The sequence below is a fragment of the Centroberyx affinis genome, unplaced genomic scaffold (assembly GCF_046629955.1).
Source record: "Centroberyx affinis isolate AG114_WGS23_722 - 3 ecotype Tasmania unplaced genomic scaffold, CSIRO-AGI_Caff_v1 ptg007676l_1, whole genome shotgun sequence".
In the NCBI taxonomy this organism is placed as follows: Eukaryota; Metazoa; Chordata; class Actinopteri; order Beryciformes; family Berycidae; genus Centroberyx; species Centroberyx affinis.
The window spans coordinates 23,298-46,552 of NW_027283871.1; the positions used below are offsets into that span (position 1 = coordinate 23,298).

Genomic DNA, 23,255 nt, shown 5'->3' on the forward strand with positions numbered 1-23,255 from the left:
CCATGAGGCATGAGTCTTTTCATAAATGAACAGCCTAATAATAAAGGATTTTAAAACTATTTTGGAGTGCCTTGGATCTGTTTTATTTCTCATATCTAGGAGACCCTTTTCCATAAAGCATCCAACTCTATTATCTTTAAAATTAAAAGGTTAAAAGGTTTTCCAGCCTCCTATCTGTTTTCTATTGCCTACGTAAATATAGGGGTGGACCGAGCAACAGAAGATAATCAAAATACTCAACAGAATTACTAAAAAAGACATTTTGAAACATAATTTACCACCATTTTCCTCCTTAAATATCGTCTTTATTTTATTTTATTTTATTTTGGGAAAAAAAACGTAACCGGAAGTCATATGTGTTCATTCTACCTTACTTGACACTGGTACTTCGCTCCGTTCATTTCATTCGCAGTCGCATCCTACCAGCCCTGTTTCTCAGCCTGGAAAAATGGCTGCTCCGGCGGCGGTGAGGAGCTCCAGTCCGGGGCTCTGCCCGAGCTTCGCGGTGGTCTGCTCTTTCCTGGAGCGGTACGGAGCGGTGCTGGACCTGCCCGAGATGACTTTCCCGCAGATGGAGAGGTATCTCCGGGAGACATCGACAGGTGAGACCGGGGGGAAGAAGTGGTAGAAAGCTGCGACACTTGAAACCGAAGGAGAAGGGGGCCTCTCTGCCACCACCAGCATCATCATCATCACGAAGAGAGGGAGAGAGTGTGTGTGTGTGTGTGGGTGGCCCGATGGAGCAGGAGATACAGGAGTTACTCTGCCAGCTCCTACGCTTCCTGCCTGGGGGTTTAGAGCTACGTGACAGGTTGTCAATACATTGGCACGGCTGAATATTGATCTGTAAATGGTAAAGTTGGTGTGGAAGCCATGATGCAGTACTGCTGAGTGACCACACACACAGCCAGCTAACCAGTTAGCTCCAGATTGTTGTCAGGTGTAATTTTTCACCGGCCTAGGCTTGCATTCAGGCTGGAATAACGTCAAAGTCCCGGTGTTTATTAGTTGATCTTGTGCTCATAATAATGGTATTTTCTCGCCCAGATCCGCGTTTCTGATTGTTGTCAAAGCAGCGAGTGATAAAAACAGTGGATGTTATTTTTTGGCAAAAGGTAGGGTGGCTGTCAATTCTGCGCAGGCGCAGTGTGGATGTTAGCTATTACTGTAAGTTAGCTTGCTGGCTAACTAGCTCGCATTCGGTAAACTTTTCAGACAAAGTGCAACATTCAACCCTACAACTAATTTAGCCAAACACTAGTTTACTATTAAAGAACCAGTTCTTACTGTGTGCCATTGATGTTTGGGACTCGTATCTGTCGTATTATTAATATAGGTTAACTAACAACCATTGTCAGTACAGATTGCTAGTTAGCTAGCAGTTTTCACCGGGTAAATTAACGTTGGTTCGCTTGCCTAGAAACCTGTGCTCTAATAGTAATATTAATATATCTGTGGGATTTAGTGGATCATTAACTCTACACATCCTAGGTCTTTACGATATTTTACCCTTTATTATCAAGAGAGAGAATTTCAGTTTGCAATGCCAGCAGAGGAAACAGGAGTTCCCAAACTTCAAGGACCCCAAAACAGAAACAGCAGGCCACAGAGCCCCATTTTATAAGATTTAGTCCTTTGTTGTTAGATATGACTTTATGCACAATTACATAACTCTCTATACTGTAGGTGGACAGATAACCACAGTGGGCAGAGGGAAACCTATGAACAAAGAGTCATCCTTAGATATTCTCCAATTGAGCTAACGTCTAGGGAGTGGCAAAATAGTGAAAACTATTCCTCAAAAACATTTAAACTAATCCACATTTTGCTGGGGATCCCCTGGAACCCCCCCAAGGACCTCTGGAGGTCCATGGACCCCAGTTTGGGAACCTCTGACTTAGTAAACATCTTCATACTCAGCAGTGATTGAGCAACATAAAACATTCACAAGTCAACCACAGTCCAAGCGATGTTATTAATCCTGTCAGTGCAGAAAACACAATGCACATCATACTTAATACTGAGCGACATATGAAAACTGCAATCACAACTGTTTCCTTTTTATTGCTTGTTTCATGGCATTTCAATTCTCTCTGGTTGCAGCGATAGATTGGCTTTAACCCATCAGGATTACATGATTACATGGTTCATAAAAGATTTCTACTTTGAAATCGCCATTGGCCATGACCGGTTTGGGTCTACAAGGCTGCATTTTAAATTCATTCAACTAGACGCATAAATGTGAATGTCCAATTTTTTCATTCAGCATTGGTGGACCATTTTCCCATTACTGCTACAGGAAATGAGAAATAACAAAAAAACACAAACAAGAATAGAGCCAGTGTTCAGATTTAAAAGCTGTATCATCATTAAACTTTCTCCTCTCATTTAAAAATGCCCACAGAAGAACAGTTTGAACACTGGATGTAGGCCAAACCAAAACCATATTTATCCTCGCCTACCATTATATTGTTTTGTTTGTTTTTTTGTGACACTGTATAGATTTGTATTGCAAAATTCTCTGTTCTCTTGCTCTCCTCCACTGGGGGGTGCGGAGGTCAGAGGTCAGGCTCAGCCACAGCCACAGAGCAGCACCTCTGGACCCAGGCCGTCTGCTTGAAGGCCACCTCTCCTCCCCCACATGTTATGAGAAGTTATTAGATAAGGAGTGATGTATTTCTAATCGTTCTGTGTGTTCTGCAGTTCCCAAGCCGCTTGTGGAGCTCCATGTGAAGCTGCTCAGGAAGCTGGGGAAGTCCGTCTCTGCTGACCGCTGGGAAAAATACCTGGCCAAGGTAAGCTCTCTGTGTGTGTGTGTGTGTGTGTGTGTGTGTGTGCGCGCGCAGGGCTTGACATTCAGGGTCAGTGGCCTTTCAAAATCATTGGCCAAGAATTGACACACTGACCAAAAAGTAGAAAACGATCAGATGTGATTCAAAAAATAGTTTAATGATTAACATGTTATAATTTGTAAACAAAGTAAACCAATGTTTCTCCAGTCCGGGGAACATAATGTTCAACTACCGGTGGACGCGCATTTGAAGTGTCATCACATAGTAACAACCATAGCAACAAATCAGTTTGGAGACAGTCAGGTCCAGCGCTGGTTTCAATGGTGTCCATGCACTTTATAAAGACGAGACTAAACTAATGCTTTCACTTTCTGTGGTACCAAGAGTTTTATATTTTGAAATGTAAATGTTCGTTTAAGTGATTAAAACTTGCAATAATCATCAGTGGCGTTAGCAAGCTGAAAGCGGGCAAATGGCAATGTCGAACCCTGGTGTGTGTGTGTGTGTGTGTGAAGGTTTGAAGGACTTCATTACCCCCAAACCATGTAAAGTGATGTCAGTAAACCTAAGACTGAGAAGAAGACCTAAATGTCTTTTTCTCAGTGTGTCTGGTGGGGTGGCGCCTAAGTTTGGATTCCCCATATCCTGTGCTCCGAGTAACATTTCCCACCAGTGAGCATACCTGCCACCAGAAATTAATTTGGGCAAATAGGGCGAATCTACAGCGCCTTAATTAGTGGGGATGGGGCGCTCTTCATTCAAAAAATCTTTACATAAAAATCTTGCCTAATGCATCTTCAAGTAAAGACCGAGGACTGAGATTAGTTTCTGTTTGTGGTCAAGAGACAGAGAAATACTGAAAGGGAAGGAAAGAGATAAGGAGAAAATGAGAAAAGGAGAGATAAAGTGATATTTATGCATACAGACAGAGATGGGGATCTCACACAAGTCGGCCTGTATGCAGTGAATAACTATTATAAAATTTTCCTGCAGGTTTGCCAGGACCTGAACAGCACCTGGGCATGGGAGCTGGAACAGAAGGGCTACCAGGAGATGACCATGGAGTGCAAGTCAAGTATCCTCAAAGTACGACACCCTCTGCCCTTTCACGCAGTATCTTCATTTAATTCGCTACCATGTTGTGTAGTGTTGGCTCATCAGCTATGGTAATATTTTGAAAGCTGAAACATCTGCAGTGAACGCAACAACCACATTAACCATCTCTCTTTCTGTCACATCTTCCCTCCTCTCCTCTTCCTCTCCTCCCTCCTTTTTTTTTTACCCTACAGTATCTCTGCGAGTGTCAGTTCGATGACAACCTGAAGTTCAAGACGGCGATCAACGAGGAGGACCCGGAGAAGATGCGTCTGCAGCCGATAGGTCGGGACCGGCAGGGCCTGATGTACTGGCTTCAGTTGGACCAGGAGCAGAACATCAGGCTGTACACTGAGGAACAGGACGACCTGGACGGGTCCACCTGGAAGTGCATCGTCAGGTAGTACCGGTGTCTTAATCTGGTCTGATCTGATCTGTTACATGTGGAAGTGTATTGCCTGCAGTTTGTTTTTCTTTGGTCCGAACCAGAGTGGAAAAGTTCACTTTGTTGTATTTTTGTATGGGCAAACCATGGCTTGTAAACAAAAGTCACATGACTCACAAGAAGCTTGTTTATTGGACAGAGTTTTGGTACACTGTCATCCTGCCAGGTTAGAGATTTTGATGGCAGGGGGGTCAAAACAAATCTGATTCCAGTCCCTGTAATTTTCGCTCTTCGTCATAATTTTCCTTCTCTGGCGTTCATACCAGGTGAGAACACACAAATAAATAGCTGAATATGAATATGTTTGCCCTCGGTTCATTTTGTTATGCTAGGCTTTCCAAGCATTAGGAACTGCTGGCTATCAGATGTCAATATCCGTCTCCTTTTACCCGTAAAACCTTGAGTTTTAGGGTTGTTTCCTGTAGTTGGTTCAGGTTGTGTTCTCACTCCTAACAAACCGCACCGCAGTTCTCTTGTTAGAGGAAAGAGACTCACATTATCAGGCGTCTCGGTGCCGCTATTTTGTACCACCCGAGTTTGAGTGGCATTGCTCTTGCCTGATGAATCAAAATGTGAGTATGGACATTCCTAATTTTTTTAAATTCATTATGTCCAAGATTCTGGACCCAGTATGGATTCAAAAGTTTTTGATTTTAAGGGAGTAAATGAGTTCAAATATACCGATCCATATGTGCTTGTGTGAACATGGTCTTAACTTGGTGTGTTCTGTTCTATTCTGTGTGAAAATTTATTGTTTGGCCCTGCTGGTGGAGAGGCCGCAGATTCATATCTACTCTACCTGTGTTCTATTCTGAATTCTACTGTACTGTAGCATCGTGCTGGTTGTATACTGGCAGTGTTGGTGGTGAAGCCAGCCACTGACCCAGACTGTCTCTCCGCAGAACTCGTAACGACCTGGCTGAGGCTCTGGAGCTGCTGAAGGCCCAGGTAGAGCCGAAACAGAACCAGGACCAGGACCAGAACCAGGACCAGAACCAGGACAAGATCCAGATCCAGGGCCGCTCCAGGAGCGCCAGCCCCACTGAGAGAGACAGCAAGGCAGACAGAGATCCAGGTATGGGCTGAGGAGGTGGATGGATAGAGAGTTGGATAGATGGATAGATATTGCTTTGTACCATAGAGTTTATATTATAGATGAATGGATGGAAGATTTGCAGATGGACACAGGATGTGTTTAGCAGCAGAGGGCGGCTTTTTGTAGTTGTTTTCAATGTGAGTGAAGCGTTTTACACTCTTTTTTTCCGCTCTAGGCAACTTGCGTTTTTGGAAGTTGAAAGAAGTTCAACTAAGAGCAGAAAGGCCCTACGTCACTGTCGTGTTTTTTTTCTCTACTGTCCAATTGGCTCAACGGAGAGGCGAGACTTCTCCGGTGACTCTTATGAACAGTAAACATGGCGGATCACCTGAAGCTTTAGGACTTCACAAACTGGAGTTACAATGATCCAAACAGAAAACTGCAGCCTAAAGGCAAATTAGTGCGGCACTCCAAATTTCTGGTAACTTTTTATCATGGATTTTTATTGTTTACCATTATTGTATAATTTAACTAAATTACGTTGACGTTAGCCATCACAATAAACGATAACTGGCTGAGTGACTGACAACGGGGATCGTTGGTGATTCTGTAGTTGCCTAGCGACAACATCACAAAAACGCAGCAGGATGCTCTGCTTTGGAGGGTTCAACAAAAAAAGCAGTGCAGCGAACCTGACGTTCAGCCTTCAAAATACATCCTGTGTGATCTGGCCTTATGAATGCATGGAAGTTATAATTGTTTTTACAGCAACAGATGGGGACCAAGACCCCTGCAGTCAGGCAATCTCACCGTAACACGAGCTTTGTTTTTCTAGAGGGGACGACGGTACATCAGAAGAAGCCTGAGGTGGTTGAGGACGAGGCCCGTCGCAGAGACGAGACCAGAGCCAGCACCGACCACGAACCCTCCAAGAAGGCAGAGGAACACACCGACGGCAAGATGGCCGCCCCCGTAAAGGAAGAGCAACCGCTAAAACAAGGTAATTGGATGAATGAGTGCATTGTCAACTGTTGCAAGGTATCCCACAATTCTTTAATTGTGGGATAAATGCGGATTTAATGCGGAAGGTGCCCTTGAGATGAGACTAGATTTGAAGAATGAATTAGAGTCAAAAGACTGTTACATAAAAAAATCTGTCATCAAGATTGTTAAATCTTACCATCTTTGATGTATATCAAGTAGCTAGCTGACTGACACTCAGTGTTTTGTTACTATCACAGCCGGACAGGAAACTTTTTTTTCACCGGCCAGAGTATCTTCTACATCCCTAAACCACTTTGACTATTTTACCTGCCAAATATGAATAGAATAGGAAATTACCTCTTAATGATGGTTGGTCACTTGCTCAAGTGGCTGGTTCTGGATGATGGCTGATGGAAATTTCCCACTCTGATTACAGGCAGTACAACATTTGATTTATGCTAATATGCTATCTCACAATATGATATCAATTCAATACGCGATATGGGATTAACGATTCGATACAACCACGATACGATGGAATGAATAAAAGTTCAATGATAACAAAGTCTGACTGTGCAGAATTATGTTAAATATTATCTCTCTAGGAATGGAATTGGCTTGCTAGAATGTAAACAACAATGTAAAAATGTCATTACAAAGTGACAATAATATAATTTGGACGTAGAGCTTGTGAAATTGTGATGGACAAGTCGTCTCATTTGTGATTACTATAGCAGAATAAAATGGAGCTAATATCACGATTCATTTTTGCCCCACGATACGTATTCTCACATTTTTGTATGCGATATATTGAATTTGTATATATCGTCCCATCCCTACTATTTATGCTACCTGATATTTGGCCTCTATTAGTCACACCCTTCCTTGTTTTCTGTTCCTAGGAGTCTGACCCCTCCTTGTTCTTTTGTTTCCTAGTGATAAAGCAGGAAGAGGCGGAGTCTGTTAAGCAGGAAAACACTGAGGTTGAAGCGAAGGAAGAAAAGACAGACAACAAAGCAGAGAGGAGAGCTGAGGGGGCGTCGCCGGTCATCGACAACCGCGTGAGCACGATCACCGCCATCGTCAAATCAGAATCCAGGGATGCCGACGCCCTCAGCAACGCTGTTTCTGTCGTCATGGCACCGGCCTCGGTTGCGACAAAACAGGAAGCGAACAAGGAAGAGGAAGCGGAGCGGGCCGTCGTCAGGAGCAACCAACAAGCCAAAATACCACTGAAGAAGAGAGAGCTCAAGCTCGCCGAGGGTTTCCAAGGCAACCGCCATCATGGCAACCACCTTAACAACAGTAACAGCAGCAGTATTATCGTTTGTAACCCTTCGGTGATCCAGACCAAAGATGGTCAGGGGAGAGAGGGCAAGCTGCCCAACTCATTAGCACCGCCTCTTGGTCCGGCTGCCTCACAGCAACAGCAGCAACCGACGGACGCCGCGTCGAGGCAAGAGCTGACCAACGGGAGACCGCCTCTGAAAGACGGGCAGAACGGGGTGATAGGGGTCATAGGTCAAGTCGGGGTCATAGGTCACGTAGGAGTCATCCGCAGCCCGCTGGAGCGTCACAGAGCGCCGGCCGCTGAGCAACAGGAACGAAACGGGCCGAGTTTGGACCACCGGGGCGGTGGGGCTGGGGAGGAGAAGAAGGAGAATGAGAGGGAGGGGGAGGGGGAGGGGGGGAGGAGGAGGGAGGACATGAGACGGGAGGGGGGAGAGATGGAGAAGGAGGCGAGCCGGCAGTCAGTGCTGGTGAGGAAGGGGCCTGCTGAAGGGGAGACGGCAGCAGTAGCTCCTCCTGGTGTGCTGATGGAGGCTCAGACAGCAAGAAAACCACCACCACCATCATCTTCATCATTATCACAATCATCATCATCCCTTGAATCTGACAGACTCCCTAAGGTTGTAGAGAGAGACGAGCAGTCGGTCTCTGTCAGCATTTCCTCTCTGTCCCAGTCCGGTGAGGAGCCCAAGACACGGACTGCAGAGGATGAGGGTAAAAAAGCGAGGGAGGAGAGGTTAGGAGAGGGGGCCAAAACTGGGTCCAGCAGTCGTGGAGAGAAGGACAAAGACCCGGGAGAGAGGGAGGAGCGGAGGGGGGAGGGATCAGGGCGTCCCGGGGCAGAGGGAGAGAGTAAGGAGGACCAGGAAGAGAATAAAAGCATTTTAGGAAAGACGGAGGCAGAATCAGAGAGCGCTGTTCCCCCTCTCAAAGTAGACCAGCGGGATCCAGGGGACCAGCAGGCGGAGGGGGCCGATGGAGGGTCGGAAGCCCAGGTTAGGGTGAAGGACGGCGGGCACGGATCGGAGGGCAGGCAGGTTCCCCGAGAGGAAGCCTCCTCGGAGCTCCAGAAAGAAGGGATCAGGCTGAAGATCAAGATTCCTCCCCACCGGAGAAACAAACTGAGGGGAAGAGAGGAAAAAGAGGAGGAGAAGGAGAAGGAGCAGGAGGCGCAAGGGGAGGGGAGGTCGCTGAGGAGATCTGCAAGGATTTGCAGGTACGTGTGTGTGTTTGTGTGTGTGTGCACAGTTTTTTCATTGTTGTCCCTCACGCAATGAAATCTGGGTTTATGGTTCAGACTTTGTCCATCTGTCTGTCTAATGTGAGACTTTATCTCCGGTGATAGCTCAGACACTGCTGGTTTGTTTTTTATGAAACTTTGAGGGATGATGCATGTTTGTACTGTGTTCCAGCTTTTAAAAAATTATATGGTTTGGTCTTATGGGGGCACTATGATTAAAGGTCAAAATTTCAAACTTTTAAAGGCCATAACTGCCACACCATAAGTCAGATTTTTGATGAAACTTGATTAGAAATGAGAAATGATGCATCTTGTTCCTGATTGGTCAGTGGGTGCCTGCATCATTTGTAGGAAAGGACATGTTTACTTGTTCTAAAATGAGTCTCCCAGCAGCACACACTTCCAAAGCTCTCTGATGGAAAATCAGATCAAATCAGATTCTGCTGGGACATTCTGTCTCTAGCACGTTACTGTGTTCATAGCTTATGCCATTTGGTGCTTTAATTCAAAGATTCTTACTGTATTATGAAAGCATACATACTAAGGGTGATGCCAGTGGAAATTAACCTGGTAGTGTTAGTGCCTTTTTTTACCCATTGAGCCATAGGACCACACTCATGTTCATATATTCATACAGCTGTCATTTGAGGAGCTTCCTTACAACTTGTACAAAGTGAAGTGTGCGCATCATGTTTCATTCACTGCCATTAACTCCTGTTCACTCCCATCCACACCTTTTCTCTTGAAGATCCTCTGCTTTGCCGATCTGCAGGCCGAGCTCAAAGGTGGCCGAGAGCCAGAGCAAGAAACAGGACAGGAAACAGGCGCCGTCTTCCAGAACGAAGGAGGAGGACGAGGAAGAGGAGGAGGAAGAGGACGAGGAGCAGCGGTCGACGTCAAAGAAAGACAGAAAAGCAGAATCTGATGGGCAAACCAGGAAACGGAAGGTAACTGATTTCTGTGTGCATGTGTGTGTCTCTCTTGACAATGAATAAGTGCACATTGAACTTGCGTGTGGTTTTTGTTTATGTTTTTTTGTCCGTCTGGTCATCTCTCTTTCTGTTGTATCTTCAGGGCAAACGGAGGCATCGACGCCCCCGGTGGTCCAACCCTCGGGCCAAGAGACGCAAACTGAACGAGGGAGGGGAGGAGGAGGAGAGAGGGAGGGAACGAAGGGAGGAGGGCGAGGACAAAGGGAGAGAGCGAGGGGAGGAGGAGTCTGAAGGAGGGAGCGACTCCGAAGAGTCCAGCCAATCAGAGGAGATTCCCAATGAAGACGCCTGCACTCACTGTGGCCTGCCCAACCACCCTGAACTGGTGTGTGTGTGTGTGTCTGTGTGTGTGTGTGTGTGTGTGTGTGTGTGCAAGTACTTGCGTAGAAGTTAGGTATTGTGCAACACCAAACCATTTTACCGGTTATACCAACAATTGTCAAGAATTGTAGTAGCCTAATTATCAAGACGAATAGTCCATATAGGACAGTAGCTTGTGTTGGTAGCATTAATATATTGCTGCTGTTGTGTGAAAACCTCCTAATGTTTTCATCTCAGTTGAAAGATTACATGCTCCAATGGTTGAAAAAATTGTTGAAAAAATTCTCTGAACTCTTGGGCCTATGAAGTCATTTTAAAACCCATTAATGTCAATGTGTCAATGGCATTAATGCATTGCCATCAAACTAAAAACCAGACTGTTTCTCTTGGCTCCTGAAAAGTTTACATTTTGGAGATACGTTTTCACCTGACAGCGATGATAGGAAAAATGTTGTACTTGTCTGAAAAATAAGATGAATTAGTTAAAGAGCCTGTTGTTTTATGCCATTACACCTAGAACATAGATCTCTCTACTTTTTGTGATCTTGACAGCGTACCAAGTGCAGGCAAGCGCTGAAGGATCAATGCTGGACTTAGGAATCTAGCAGTCGCTGTCTGAGACTTAATAAGATAATTGTGAGATTGAAACTGAGCTCTTGAGTGAGGCCTATCTCTTTTTCATATCCCCAAGTCATTGTATTAAAACACGTTTTTGACTTACTGCGACTTACCGTTTTGCCGCTGAGCACGCAGTCAGGATTTCCTCCAAGGTTTTACATTGTCTGTGTTCATACTGAAGATGCAAGTAAATACAAATGAATAACAGCAACATATTTGGGCTATGCTGTGTGTGTGTGTGTGTATGTGGGTGTGATTCTAGCATGATTCTACTATGGTAAAATTATGGTACCATAATTGTGTGTGTGTGTGTGTATCCACAGATCCTGCTGTGTGACTCTTGTGATAGCGGCTACCACACAGCTTGCCTGCGGCCGCCAGTCATGCTGATTCCAGATGGAGAGTGGTTCTGCCCACCATGCCAACATGTAAGCCATGTGTGTCTGTCTGTCTGTGTGTCTGAGAGAATGACACAGATTTCATTCCAAAATGCTATAAACATACATATAACAAATTTACACTTATATTAAAATGTAAACCTACATGTATATATACATTTGTTTGGCGGGGGGAAACTACCAGATGTTTGTTGATCTGTATATGATGACAAGTATTGATGTCTACATCCTCTAAAATGTTACTATTTTGTAAGGAAATGTCTTTTTCAGATAGCTGATTATTTCAGTAATGGTTCATAGTGAATTTTGCTTCCATGTTGGTAAACATTTTGAAAGAGAAGGTGACAGATATCCGGTTGTTTGATTTTCCCTCCTGCTGCTGTAGAAGCTGCTGTGTGAGAGACTGGAGGAGCAGCTACAGAATCTGGACAGCGCTCTGAAGAAAAAAGAGAGGGCTGAGAGGAGGTAAACACACACACACACACACACACACACACACACACACACACACACACAGATTGACTTTCTAATTCTGACTAATCAAGAATCCCAAATTCAACTTCATGTGTATTTTGTCCCTCCTCTCTCCCTGTCTGTCCAGGCGGGAGCGGCTGGTTTATGTGGGAATCAGTGTGGAGAACATCATTCCTGTGAGTAAAATCTTGTCCGCTGTACCATATCAACGTCTAAGAAGGAAAATTTATCAAACAACTTTGTAACAGTCCCTGTCAGGTTGTACAAGCCTTTTACATGAATAGATTTGCACCCTATTGATCCATCCACTGCGTATAGTATAATAGGAATGAAAAGGGAATGCCAACAGTTGCAGTAAACATTGGTGTTTCTAGGCGGGGAGAAGTTTAGACCATGTGACACCGTGCTGCGTTCCAGAAATGTCGGAGAGTTAGAAATTCCGACTTCCCGCTAGGAAAAATGCATAGGCAAGATTTCCCAACCCTGAAGTTTCTAAGATGCAGTTATTTGATGCTGTAAACGCTGCACAGCATTACTTTAAACCCTCAAAAAGGTTGATTTTCAGCATTGCACGACAAAATTTAAATTTATCAAAACCTGTGTGGTAGATAGCTGAGCTTATGTATTTAAAAGTTCCCAGTTGCTAATATTCTTTGCTTACTAGCTAGCTAACGTTCCCAAATATCGTTAACATGGCATTAGCTGTTGCATGGGGAACACTGTTTCACATTCTAAAAAAGAAAAGCACAGAAAATCTCACAGGCGTCCATGTTTCTTACCTGTTAATTTCCCCGAGTTATGACCGACCAGCTGTGAATTTCGGACTGCCAACATTAAATGGAATGCAGCGTAAAACTCCCTGTTGAAACCAATATTAATGAAATGATCTGAAACAGCATTCAGCCTGCATGACACTAAAACACTCCATTGAAACTTATATTAATCAGTATTAACGGTTTTAGTTCCTAACTGAGACAATGGGCACACTGGCTAAATTCACCTGTTCACTGTAAGGGAAACGTTGGTTTACATCATACTGCACACAGTACTGAGAACGATTGTCATAACTGTCTCAGGAAGGAGACGAGGAGGAAGAGGAGAAATCCGTGAAGAAGAAAGATTCCAAAAAGAGTAAAAACCTGGGCAGGAGGTCGACCAGAACCAGGAAGTGCATCAGCTACAGGTGGGTGTGGTGTTAGTTAGAGTTAGTCTAAAGGTTAAACAAAGTTGTGATGATTTGCACGTTGAAAAAATGCTTTGGTGTGACTATTGATCTTGGTAAAATATTGAAGTTTGGATGTTTGGCAAATGGTTAAAATTAAAAGGCTTTGTAATATATTTGCAAGGAAAATCAAATCTTGCAAACATTCCTGCGATAGGAACATGGCAAACTCCCAGAGAGAGTCACAGTGGCAATTTGTGTGTGTGTGTGTGTGTGTGTGTGTGTGTGTGTGTGTTGCAGGTTTGATGACTTTGATGATGCCATCGACGAGGCCATAGAGGAGGACATCAGGGAGGTTTGTGGAGCAGGTGAGAAGAAGAGCTGAGGGGGGGAAATGTGTCACAGAGTCGCACCAAAAGGCAGAGTTCATGTTGACGAAGCACTGATGAATTGCAGTATCAGAAATGTTTTAGGCATTTAGACTCTCTGATCTGGAGCAGCTTGTAATGGCTGAGCAGGTGCACCGTTTCATTCATGTGTATCTGGTACACACAAGTCTTTGCTCTAGTTAACTTACAGAAAATCAAACTCAAACAAATTGTATTTTTTAAATGTTTTGATCTTTTGATGAGGTATATACAGTGTATATATATATATATATATACACACACACACACACACACACACACACACACACACACACACACACATATATATATATTATATATTATTATTATCATTATTTGTTTTTTAATGTCTCTGAAGGGGCATATTGTTAGTGACTGGCTCGCTGCATTATCCCACTTATTACACAGCTTCTTACCAAGGACATTAATCATTTGACACAAAATATTGATTTAAAATTATTTTATTACAAGGTAATCTAATTTACAAACTTCCACCAAAATCTAGTCCAGCTGGACAGTCTGCAGTAACCAGCAATTCTTTCTACCACAAGGTTTTGTTAGTCAATTTGATTAGAAATCAACAAAATTCCAACTGCTGGATTGCAGCCTGATATGATTAGATGTAAAACAGCAATCTGTTACTCAGAAATCAGAAGTGAATATTCAATAAAGCCATGTAGTTACCAGTAATACCAGTTTCCAGTTTACTGTTTCTGTCCAAGCTGCGAAGCCACAGTTTGTCATAAGTGATTTATGATTGGCGCTTGGGGAAGCCAGCATGCATGAAAAAATGGTTGGATCTCTGGTGTGGCAAACCTATTCTTTACCAACTGAGCTAAACTCCGAGTGATGCAGTTTTTCTGTTTTTGTTTTGGGGACCAACAGACCGAGTGACTTCTACTAGCTGCTGGTCGCAGATTAAAAACAAATTATGAAAAGCAATTTTTTGACTTTGTGGCTTGAGCAGAAAGCGAGAACTCTTTGATTTGCTGATGTAGGTACGGGGCGGGGCAAAGACATGGCCAACATCCTATCAGAGGAGGGGAAGGAGACCCAGCGACCAATCAGAAGCCAGGCTCGTTCTGCCCAGAACAGGAAGAGGCGGAGACTGAACGACCTGGAGAGCGACAGCACAGCAGCTGAGAGCGAAGAGGAGTTCATGCTCAGCAACAGGTAAGACACACACACACACACACACACACTTAATGTTGCCTTGTTCTCTCTCTCTCTCTCTTTTCTCTCTCTCTCTCTCTTTTCTCTCTCTCTCTCTCTCTCTCTCTCTCTGTGTCCCTCTCTCTCTCTTTCTCTCTCTCTCTCTGTGTCCCTCTCTCTTTCTCTCTCTCTCTCTCTCTCTTTCTCTCTCTGTCTCTCCACCTCTTAACATTTGTTTCCATCTGTGTTTTTTTTTTTTCCTTCGTCCCGTCTTGCAGCTCAGAGGAAGAGGAGTTCGTTGCGTCGGGGGGAGACGAGGAGGATGAGGAGGAGGATGAAGATGCGGGCAGCGAGGCGGGCAGCGAGGCCAGCGGGCCCCGCTCCAGACGGGCGCTGAAACGGGCTCCTAAACACCGACCCAGCAGGACCCAACACAGGGCCCGGAAACGGCTTAGACGACGAAGGAGACGCTCCTCTGAGGAAGAGGAGGAGGACAGCGACGAAGACATGGGTGAGTCGATGGAGAGTGGAAACTAGGCTGTGAACCTTTTATTAAATAAAAATGTGTTATATAATCTTTCCTTTTTGCATTTGGGCTGCACAATTGATTACGTAAAATAAAATATCCCGATTTTACAATTAATAACTGTAAAAGTTGACAATATTGAAACATTTATTGGGCTCGTTTTGGGCTAATTGAAGGGAATTTTTTATAACTATATGACGTATTTTGTATCACCTAAAAAGACTGAACAAAAAAAATATTGAAACATTTTATTTTACTTCATTTTGGACACCTGCTGTAGTTGAAAATGGTTAAAATATTGATAAAATGCAATAGAATAAGTTCATCATCAAAACAAATAATAGTGATTAATCATCATGATCTTAATATCCAGCAAAATAATCAGGATTTCACTCTTACTCTTTCTTTCACTCTTTCCTTTTCTTTCACTTTCTCTTTCTCTCTTTCTCTCCTTCTCTCCAGACTCGGAGCGGTCGAGCGACATGACTGACAGCGATCTGGACAAGAAGAGGCGGGGCCTGAGGCGCGGCCATCGCCAGCAGGTCAACTACCGCGAGACGTCCGAGTCGTCCGACAACTCCCGGGCCTCCGCCAAAAAGGAGAAGGTTAAAGCCCGCGGCAGACCGCGCAAGCAGCGTCTCTCGAGCGACTACAGCGATGGTCAGTCGCCGCCGGCAACCGTAACCCTTTGCTGCCATTTTGGTCTTTTCCCCTCAGGACTAAAGGGCAAATCACCTGCAGTTCAGTCGATTGAGGAAGTAGATTTTGGAAGGGAGGGAGTAATAACCACAGGATGCGTTTCTAAACTTACGATTTGTCTGTCTTAACATTATGGAAGCAACATGGTTAATTTCTGTGCTGTTTGTGATAATTTCACCACTAATTTCATTCACTACTTCTGTCAGCATTTCCCCAACCAGGATTTGAACTGGCAACCCACCGGCCAAAGTCTAATTTCGTCTTCTAAACATTTTTCTTCTCCTCTTTTCAGCGTCGTCTCCTTCCAGAGACTCAGAGGATGACGATGATTACGAAGAAGAGGAGGATGATGACCGGAGGAGGAGAGTGAAAAGGAGGAGGAGAGATGAGGAAGACTTCCGGAGAAACAGGAGGGTAAAGAGGAGAAGAGACGAAGATGAGGAGGAGGATTACGATGAACGGGAGAGAGGGAAGCGGGTGAAAAGGAGACTAGCGGAGGAGGAGGAGAGAGAAAAGCGAAGGAGATTAAAGAGGAAAGAGAAGAAGGAGGAGGAGGAGGACTTGGAGAAGATGGGCCGGGGGAAGAGGAGGGAGATGCTGTCGCAGCAGCGCCGCAAACGGCTCGCTCTGATGCTGAAGAAACGGCGTCCCTCGACCGACGAGGAGGACGACGAAGAGTCTGAGGAGTCAGAATCGTCATCGGAAGAGGATCGTCCAATCCGCAAAAGACTCAACCGCATCGACTCTGATGACGATGAGGAGGAAGAGGAGGAAGAGGAGGAGGAGGAGGAAGAGGAAGAAGACGACGACGACGACGAGGAAGAGGAAGAGGAAGGGCGGGAGACAACGACCAAAAAGTCTTCAGCTGTTCAGAGGAATTCTCGCGTTGCCGGAGCCGACGACAACGATGACGACGCCGCTCAGGAAAAGGGGAGGGGCCGCAGCCCGTCTCCGTCAAACGGACATCGGACCTCCAGAGGCCCAACGAAGCCCGGGGCCGGGAGTCCTGCTGTACCCAGGGACAGTGCAGGGTCGGGCGGGCAGGGCAGGCACAACGGCCCCTTACATCCGGAGGAGGAGGAGGAGGGCCAGACAGACTTGTTGAACTCTGTCCAGAACAGTCCACAGTCATGATGGCTGTTTGTGTGAATAATGCTGGCTAGTTTTTTTTTTTTCTTTTAACTGTCATCATGCCTTTCACCAACAACCACCTTTTTAAAAAAACTGGATATCTCTCTCCCTTCCGATCTCTTTTCCTCTCTCCGTCTCTGTTTCTTTCCCTTCTTTCTCTCTGTCTCGCTCTTCCTCTTCCCCTCCCCTCTTCCTCCTCGCTGTTGTATTGTGGTAGAGTGCTATCCACCATAACATTCATCACAGTAGAAACTCACTAGCACTCAGTCTCACCCGCCGTCACCCCTGGCAGACTGTAACAGCCAGCCCGCCGGACCAAAGGCACCCTCACACCAGGAGTGGCAGCACTTCATGTTTCAACAGACACACACACACACACACACACAAACACACACACACAGCCAGAGGTTGAGCTACCATCTCCCTAAACTCTAAGTCAGCCCAAGCCAGGTTGCTGTCTGGTGGGTGCACCGATGACAGAATAGCCCAGGATGAGACTAAATTCACTCCGTTTGGGCCCAGAAAGTTTCAAAACGTCTGGTCTAAATGGACACTGCGGTCCGTTCATAGCGTACCTCATTTTAAAGCACTTCGTCATTCTTCTCATGGCACTTAATAACCCGCCAACAAGGCCAGTGAGCGTCCCAGTGTCAAACCGAACACTTGGCTAGTCGACCCTAGGCTCAGGTGGCTGCAGGGTGAGCTAGTGGTTAGAGACCAGAAGGTCACAGGCTTGATCCACGCAGCGGCCAGCTCTCCTTTTCAAACTGTCCTTTAGCAAGACTCACTCATAGTAAGTTACCTTGTATAAGATTGTCTTTAAAATGCCCAAATGTTCCAAAGAGGTCACTTACCACCTTGTTTTTTCTAATTGAGATGTATGTTTACATGCACACTAACAATTTCATCTTAACCCGACTAAGGCAATAGTCTGACTATTGCTTTAACTGAGTTAAGCTCAAGCTCAGGCTTTTCCTTTATCGGGGCATGTGAATGCCTTCGGTTTCTTTTGGCTTTCTCAAACTGCGCATGTTAAAGTTCACCAGATGCTTTAACCCAGATGTTGTATTTATAAAGCGAACAACATGGGCGCAGTGCATAGACAGATTATTAAAAAAAATCATGTTAACCAGGTTATTAGAGAAATCGTGTTACTTTGAACTTTATAAATGTAATTGAAATATTGCTATAAGCTGATTACCCCCAGCAATCATGGTATTGGTGTACATGTAAACTTACTTGTGTGAACTCTTTGGCGTCATCCCAAAACACATGCGTGACTCTGAACAGTTTTCTGTCATGCGCTCTGATCACCATGCTAGGTTATAGTGATGAGACATCGCTAGCTCAAATAGCTGATAGCCTGAAGGCGTCGCTGGTTTTCATTTGTATTTACTTGCGTCAAGTCCAGACACCGATAATGTAAAACCTTGTAGGAAACTGAAAAAAAAAGGTGCCGTGTGGCGAGGAGTGGCTGGTCAAAAACTGTTTCTAAAACGATCCCTTCTGCCATGGGATATACTGCTGCTGTCTGGTGGAAACCACGCATCTCCAAAATGTCAACTTTTCGGGAACTAAGAAAGGCTTGACCACATTTGAACACTTGAAAACCTTTATGTGAACCCATAGAGGAGATTGTATTCGTTCAGTTGAAGTTTAAACATGAAAATCAGCAAAACTTAATATGATGACAACAGCGATATTAAAAAACAACAGATACATGGAGGGAAATTTTGCACAAAAGCTTGATTTCATTCTCAAAATCAACGTAATGAGCATCAGCTGCAGATTATTAGATTGTACCGTTCCATTTTAGAGTCCAATATTGACTCTTCTGCCCAAACATGGTTACATACATTTGAAGAGACAGATGTTTACTGTTCATTTGTGGCTAGTCCAAATGGCCTGTACATGTCAGTCTTCATTTGTATTGACTTACAGGTTGAAGCCATTTTTCATCACCGTTTTTTGACCAGCCACTTCTTGCTGAACAGTATGTAATCAAGATTTCCTCAAGATGTAAGTAAATATAAGTGAACGAACAGTGGCATCTTCAGGACATTTAGGGATAATCCGATTGTAATTTTGATATTTATGGCAAGTAGAGGATCCATTGGCCAACTAGTAGACATGTAGCACTAAACATCCAACAGCTAAAGTGTTCGGTTTCAGATTGGTGACTCGACCTTTCCACATTTTCACAAAGCCTTGGGTTGGTTGGCACATGTTTGCTGTACATACTTTGCCTGTATGCTGTTCCTTGTAAGATAATAGATGTTCTGTTCTCTTAGTCCTCTTGTAAAATATAGTGTTATATTTTCTATATGAAGGAGAGGAGGATAGATGCTGCTGTGAGTGATGTGTGGATCGATAGGGTTTCAATTGCAAAAGTTCATCCAACGGTTAGGTTGTTTTGTTTGTTTGAGATTCCCCGGCCGTTGCTTTGTGTTGCGAAATTCGACCAGCGTGGAGCCCGTTCAAGAGCGCAATGTTACAGAACGTCACCGAGAACCGAGTACTGCTCATTTTAAGCCCAGCGTCTTCTCTTTCAAGTTTTTAAACATTTCACATCCCTGAAGGAGGGAGATGAGGGAGTCTTGTAGGGATTTTTGTCAGAAGTAATGGAGCTTCATTTTGTGTCGGACTCATGATAGGAAATTGGCCACCAACCAAATTCTCCCCCATCTTTGTCATGGCTGGTAACTTTGTCTCCAGCCTCCTTAGCTGGAAACCAGCCATCATTTGAAGGTTGAAGGTCCTACACTTTTCTTTGTCTGGTAAAATAGCGAAAGCAGCTGGTGAATTTAAGGATTATTAATTATTCTCCTCAACTGGTTAGAATGGAAAGATTTGTTTTACTACATACAGTCAAGTCACTGTTTACGTTTGAAATACAATTTTTACTCTGCTGATTTCCAAATCAGAGTCACTGATAGAAAGAGTTTGGCCTGGTTTTACCATGTTGCCGCCTCCATCCCAGAACTAAGAAATATTTGTAACTTAAAATGCCGACGGTCTTTTTAGTTTCTGTCTCTAAAAAGTCAATTTTCAGGAGCAGAGCTAAAAAAACACCCCAGCAATGTCCAAACTGTTGTCTGTCTCTGGATCAGGTTGTGATCTCAGGAGACTGTAGATCTTCCTGATTTTCTTTGGATTCACAATTAATGTGATTAATTAGAGAGAGAACCTGCAGGATCGAGGTGGTTTCAGATGGATCAATTTCTCCCAATTTTAATTCTTCCTGCCTCGCTGAATTCTCTCTGAAGCTGTGTTTTTAAGTATCTCTGATGGGTCTCTACTTTATATGAGGATGTTTTAATTAGTCCCAGTGAGAGACTAAATGCACTCTGTTTGGGTCCCCACATAACATATTAAGTAGTATGTATTGAGTATGTTTTAATTGGCCTGGGTCCTAGGAACAAACTAAATTTACTCCATTTGGATGCAGCACTGAAATAGTTGAAAGGGAATTTCACCCAAATTGACCTTGAGGTTTTCAAGCTGCAAAAAAAAGACTTTAATTCTGACTTCTACATATGAAGAAAAATGCAGTTGTATGGTGTCATCAGATTGTATTTCCCGTCCATACAATGTTCCTTGAACCATCTCAAGAGGTTAAAGGAGTGTCTTCTGCTTGATGTTGAGAACAAAAAGCACACTCATGAAACTACTGAAAACAATGCATTTTTTTTTTTTTTTTGGAAAAGGTCTAGTTTTGTGCAGCAAGAACCTGGAAGACAATTTTGGTGTAATTCCCTTTTAAGAACCGCTGCGGGGCAGAATTCATGGTCTACTGTCAGTAGAGTTCTGTACAGTCTTTCAGGGCCAGATTGACCAAGAGAAAGTGTATTTTCATAGCTGTATTTCATCTGTGTAAAAATGCATCTGTCACTTGTCACAGAGTTAACAGTGGAAGGACGAGAATTAAAGGTGTAGATGAAAACGAACTGTACAGCTGAAGGTGCACATAAAGAGAAACCGTACGACCGAGGTTTGTACGAAAAGGAGAGAATTTCTCAAGTGATTTTTATTTTCTTACTTCCATTCCATTTTAAAATTAGATGTGAACTTTTAGTGAGTCTGGCGCTTTATTACAATTGCCTGTATGTACCAAGCATCTCATAACGAGTGCTGATATACGACCAGTAATAGATCAAGTCATAGAGAAGTTTCTGTAGGCATGTGAGCTTACCAGTAATCTTAGATCGCGGCCTGAAGCCTAATTTATGAAAAACGTTCTTTGACCGTATCCTAGATCATATTGTATAATCATTTCAAAGAACACGAATTAAAAAAACAAATCAAAATCATGTTTATACCATCAGAAACCTCGGATAATGATAGAGGTTTAGTTTTAGTTTTTGATATATCGAAGAAAATTAGAGAAAATCATTGTAACCTGCTGATTTTCAGTGAGTCAGTTTTGGAGAAATCACACGTTTGGCTCTGTTTTGGGTCGTAAGCGCAAAATTTGTGCATAAGAACCTTTTCAGAAACGAGTCTGCCGGTTTACCAAAAGCATCCCAGTAAGACCATCGCAGTCTACTGGGTAAAAATTTAGTAGAAACATTTCAGATACTTGGGGTAACTGGGCTGCTCCTGTTTTCCCCTAAAGCTTGGTACATACTGGCCCTGCTCTCTCAGTCAGATTAATGGGCTGGAGGCAGACTTGGGTCAAACAGCATCCACAAATAGTCCTTAGTGCTTGTTTTGTCCTGCTTGGAGGACCAGGCGGGTGGTGTTTGCCGCGTCAGGGCAAATCTGAGGTTTGAATTGTCAATCACAGCAAAGTACACAAAATGTACTTTTACATATTTTCCTATGATTGCCAATAACAGTGATTCTCAACAACGTTCTTTTTCATATCAAGTACACTAGTCCACATTAGAGCCACGGACAGACCCCCATTTGATGAAATTTTGTCTCTCAGACCCAAATCTGAGAATATTTTTATTGTCAGATATGATTTTGTCCAGAATTCCACGACTATCTGTATTGTAGGCAGAGAGATAACAGTGAAACTATGATCAAAAGTCATTCTACATTCTCTAATTGCGTTAACTTCCTGTAAATGAAATAATGCTGAAGTTAAACAATTCATCAATTTGCTGCAGAACCCCCTCAAGGACCCCCTGGTGGTCCCCGGACCCCACGTTGAGAACCACTGGTCTATAATACAGTTTCTGGGACTCATTATATTGTCCTACGTGGAAAACCTCCCACCTCGTTTGGCTCCTCAGTAGACGACAACAAACCACACAAAGAATACCAAAATCCTGTTTGGCCCGGGTCTGAGGGGGTGCATGGATGTGGATTAAGCCTTCTAGATGCCAGCACAGATACAGTATGTGTCTGAAACAGAAACAGGACAGATGGATGTTTGGGAAAATCAGATTGAAATAAAGTGACTTCACTGCCAGTCTGCAGAACTTGGAGTAGAGCCTCTTGAACATCATATTTGTCATTTATTGGCTATATTGGTTTTGAAAATTACGATTCCAGTTCTGCTTGGAGGATTTACACTTTCAGTTTTGACCGATATGGGTCTTTGAAGGCTGAGATCAATATCTTTAGACTGAAGTCACTGATAGCCGATAGATGTGTGTATTCAATTTGACCATTTTGTTGCCAAAAATGTCAGAAAAGCCTCTGAAGCAGCATTTAGAGCATCATGGGACACTCAAATTCTCCATTGAAACCCACACTGATGACATTTGTTCAGTGACTATTCAATGGTAGGGAAACTCTGGGATACATTAGGCCTTTAAATGAGGAATTAATTGACCAAAAACAAACAATTAAATGAATAATTAAAATGTGAAAATGAAATAAAATGTCATTGCAGGTTTTACAGACTGGTTTTTTATAGCTCAGTCAGGAGGAACCTCCATCATTTAAACCCATATTTAAATGTATTTTTTTACCCAATCTAGGCAGACTTGATAATAACTAATTAATTGATTCATTCCAGTAATAAATGGGGGTGAGATGATTGGTTTGAACTCCACCTAGACAGGATCTTGGTACTTCTTCTGTCTGACGGCACCGCAGACTGAACACTTTTTTGTTGTGGTTTTTTTTTTTTTTTTAGAGGAAATCTGTTCAAGAAGAAAGGAAATCCTTGTCTAGAACGAGGCTTAATCTGTGTTTCGTGCTGCCGGCCCATAATCGCTCCACTGAACCTGATGTAGATCTGTGTTCACTGTTTTTAAAAAAAAAAAAAAAAAAAGAAAAGAAAAGAAAAAAGCCTCCGCGGCAGATTCTGTTTGTTCAAAATGTCCGGTCCAAATAATGTGGAATAAAAACAGGCACCACCGGGTGTGAATGCGGCTCCTTCCATTTCTATGTTGTACTGTACTGTAGTATCGCTGTAACATAGATGTTTTCTAAGTTATTAAAAACCAACATCCCAAGCATCTCCTCAAAGCTCCACCTGGTCCGCGTCTTATTTCCTCTGCTGTTTGTGCCTGTTTACATGTTTATCAATCTGTCT

At 43.7% G+C, this 23,255-nt stretch overlaps 1 protein-coding gene across 1 annotated transcript; it reads left to right on the plus strand.

Moving 5' to 3' along the window:
* The first annotated feature begins 448 nt into the window (after window positions 1–448).
* rsf1a (remodeling and spacing factor 1a) lies at window positions 449–18,361 on the plus strand. Its single transcript, XM_071513916.1, has 19 exons — window positions 449–602; window positions 2,704–2,795; window positions 3,786–3,878; window positions 4,082–4,287; window positions 5,235–5,407; window positions 6,204–6,368; window positions 7,289–7,999; window positions 8,087–8,858; window positions 9,655–9,829; window positions 9,957–10,199; window positions 11,137–11,241; window positions 11,597–11,676; window positions 11,813–11,861; window positions 12,762–12,868; window positions 13,148–13,215; window positions 14,253–14,427; window positions 14,685–14,917; window positions 15,395–15,592; window positions 15,924–18,361. Exons 1-19 carry the CDS (start codon window positions 449–451, stop codon window positions 16,763–16,765), a joined length of 4,641 nt encoding a protein of 1,546 aa, XP_071370017.1. The 3' UTR covers window positions 16,766–18,361.
* The last annotated feature ends 4,894 nt before the right edge of the window (window positions 18,362–23,255 follow it).

Excerpts from the sequence above, each read along its gene's own strand:
- rsf1a (XM_071513916.1), top strand. The coding sequence starts at position 449 with ATGGCTGCTCCGGCGGCGGTGAGGAGCTCCAGTCCGGGGCTCTGCCCG. Across the intron at positions 14,918-15,394 it reads GGACAGCGACGAAGACATGG|ACTCGGAGCGGTCGAGCGAC; the intron begins GTGAGTCGATGG and ends CCTTCTCTCCAG. Across the intron at positions 15,593-15,923 it reads CTCGAGCGACTACAGCGATG|CGTCGTCTCCTTCCAGAGAC; the intron begins GTCAGTCGCCGC and ends TCCTCTTTTCAG.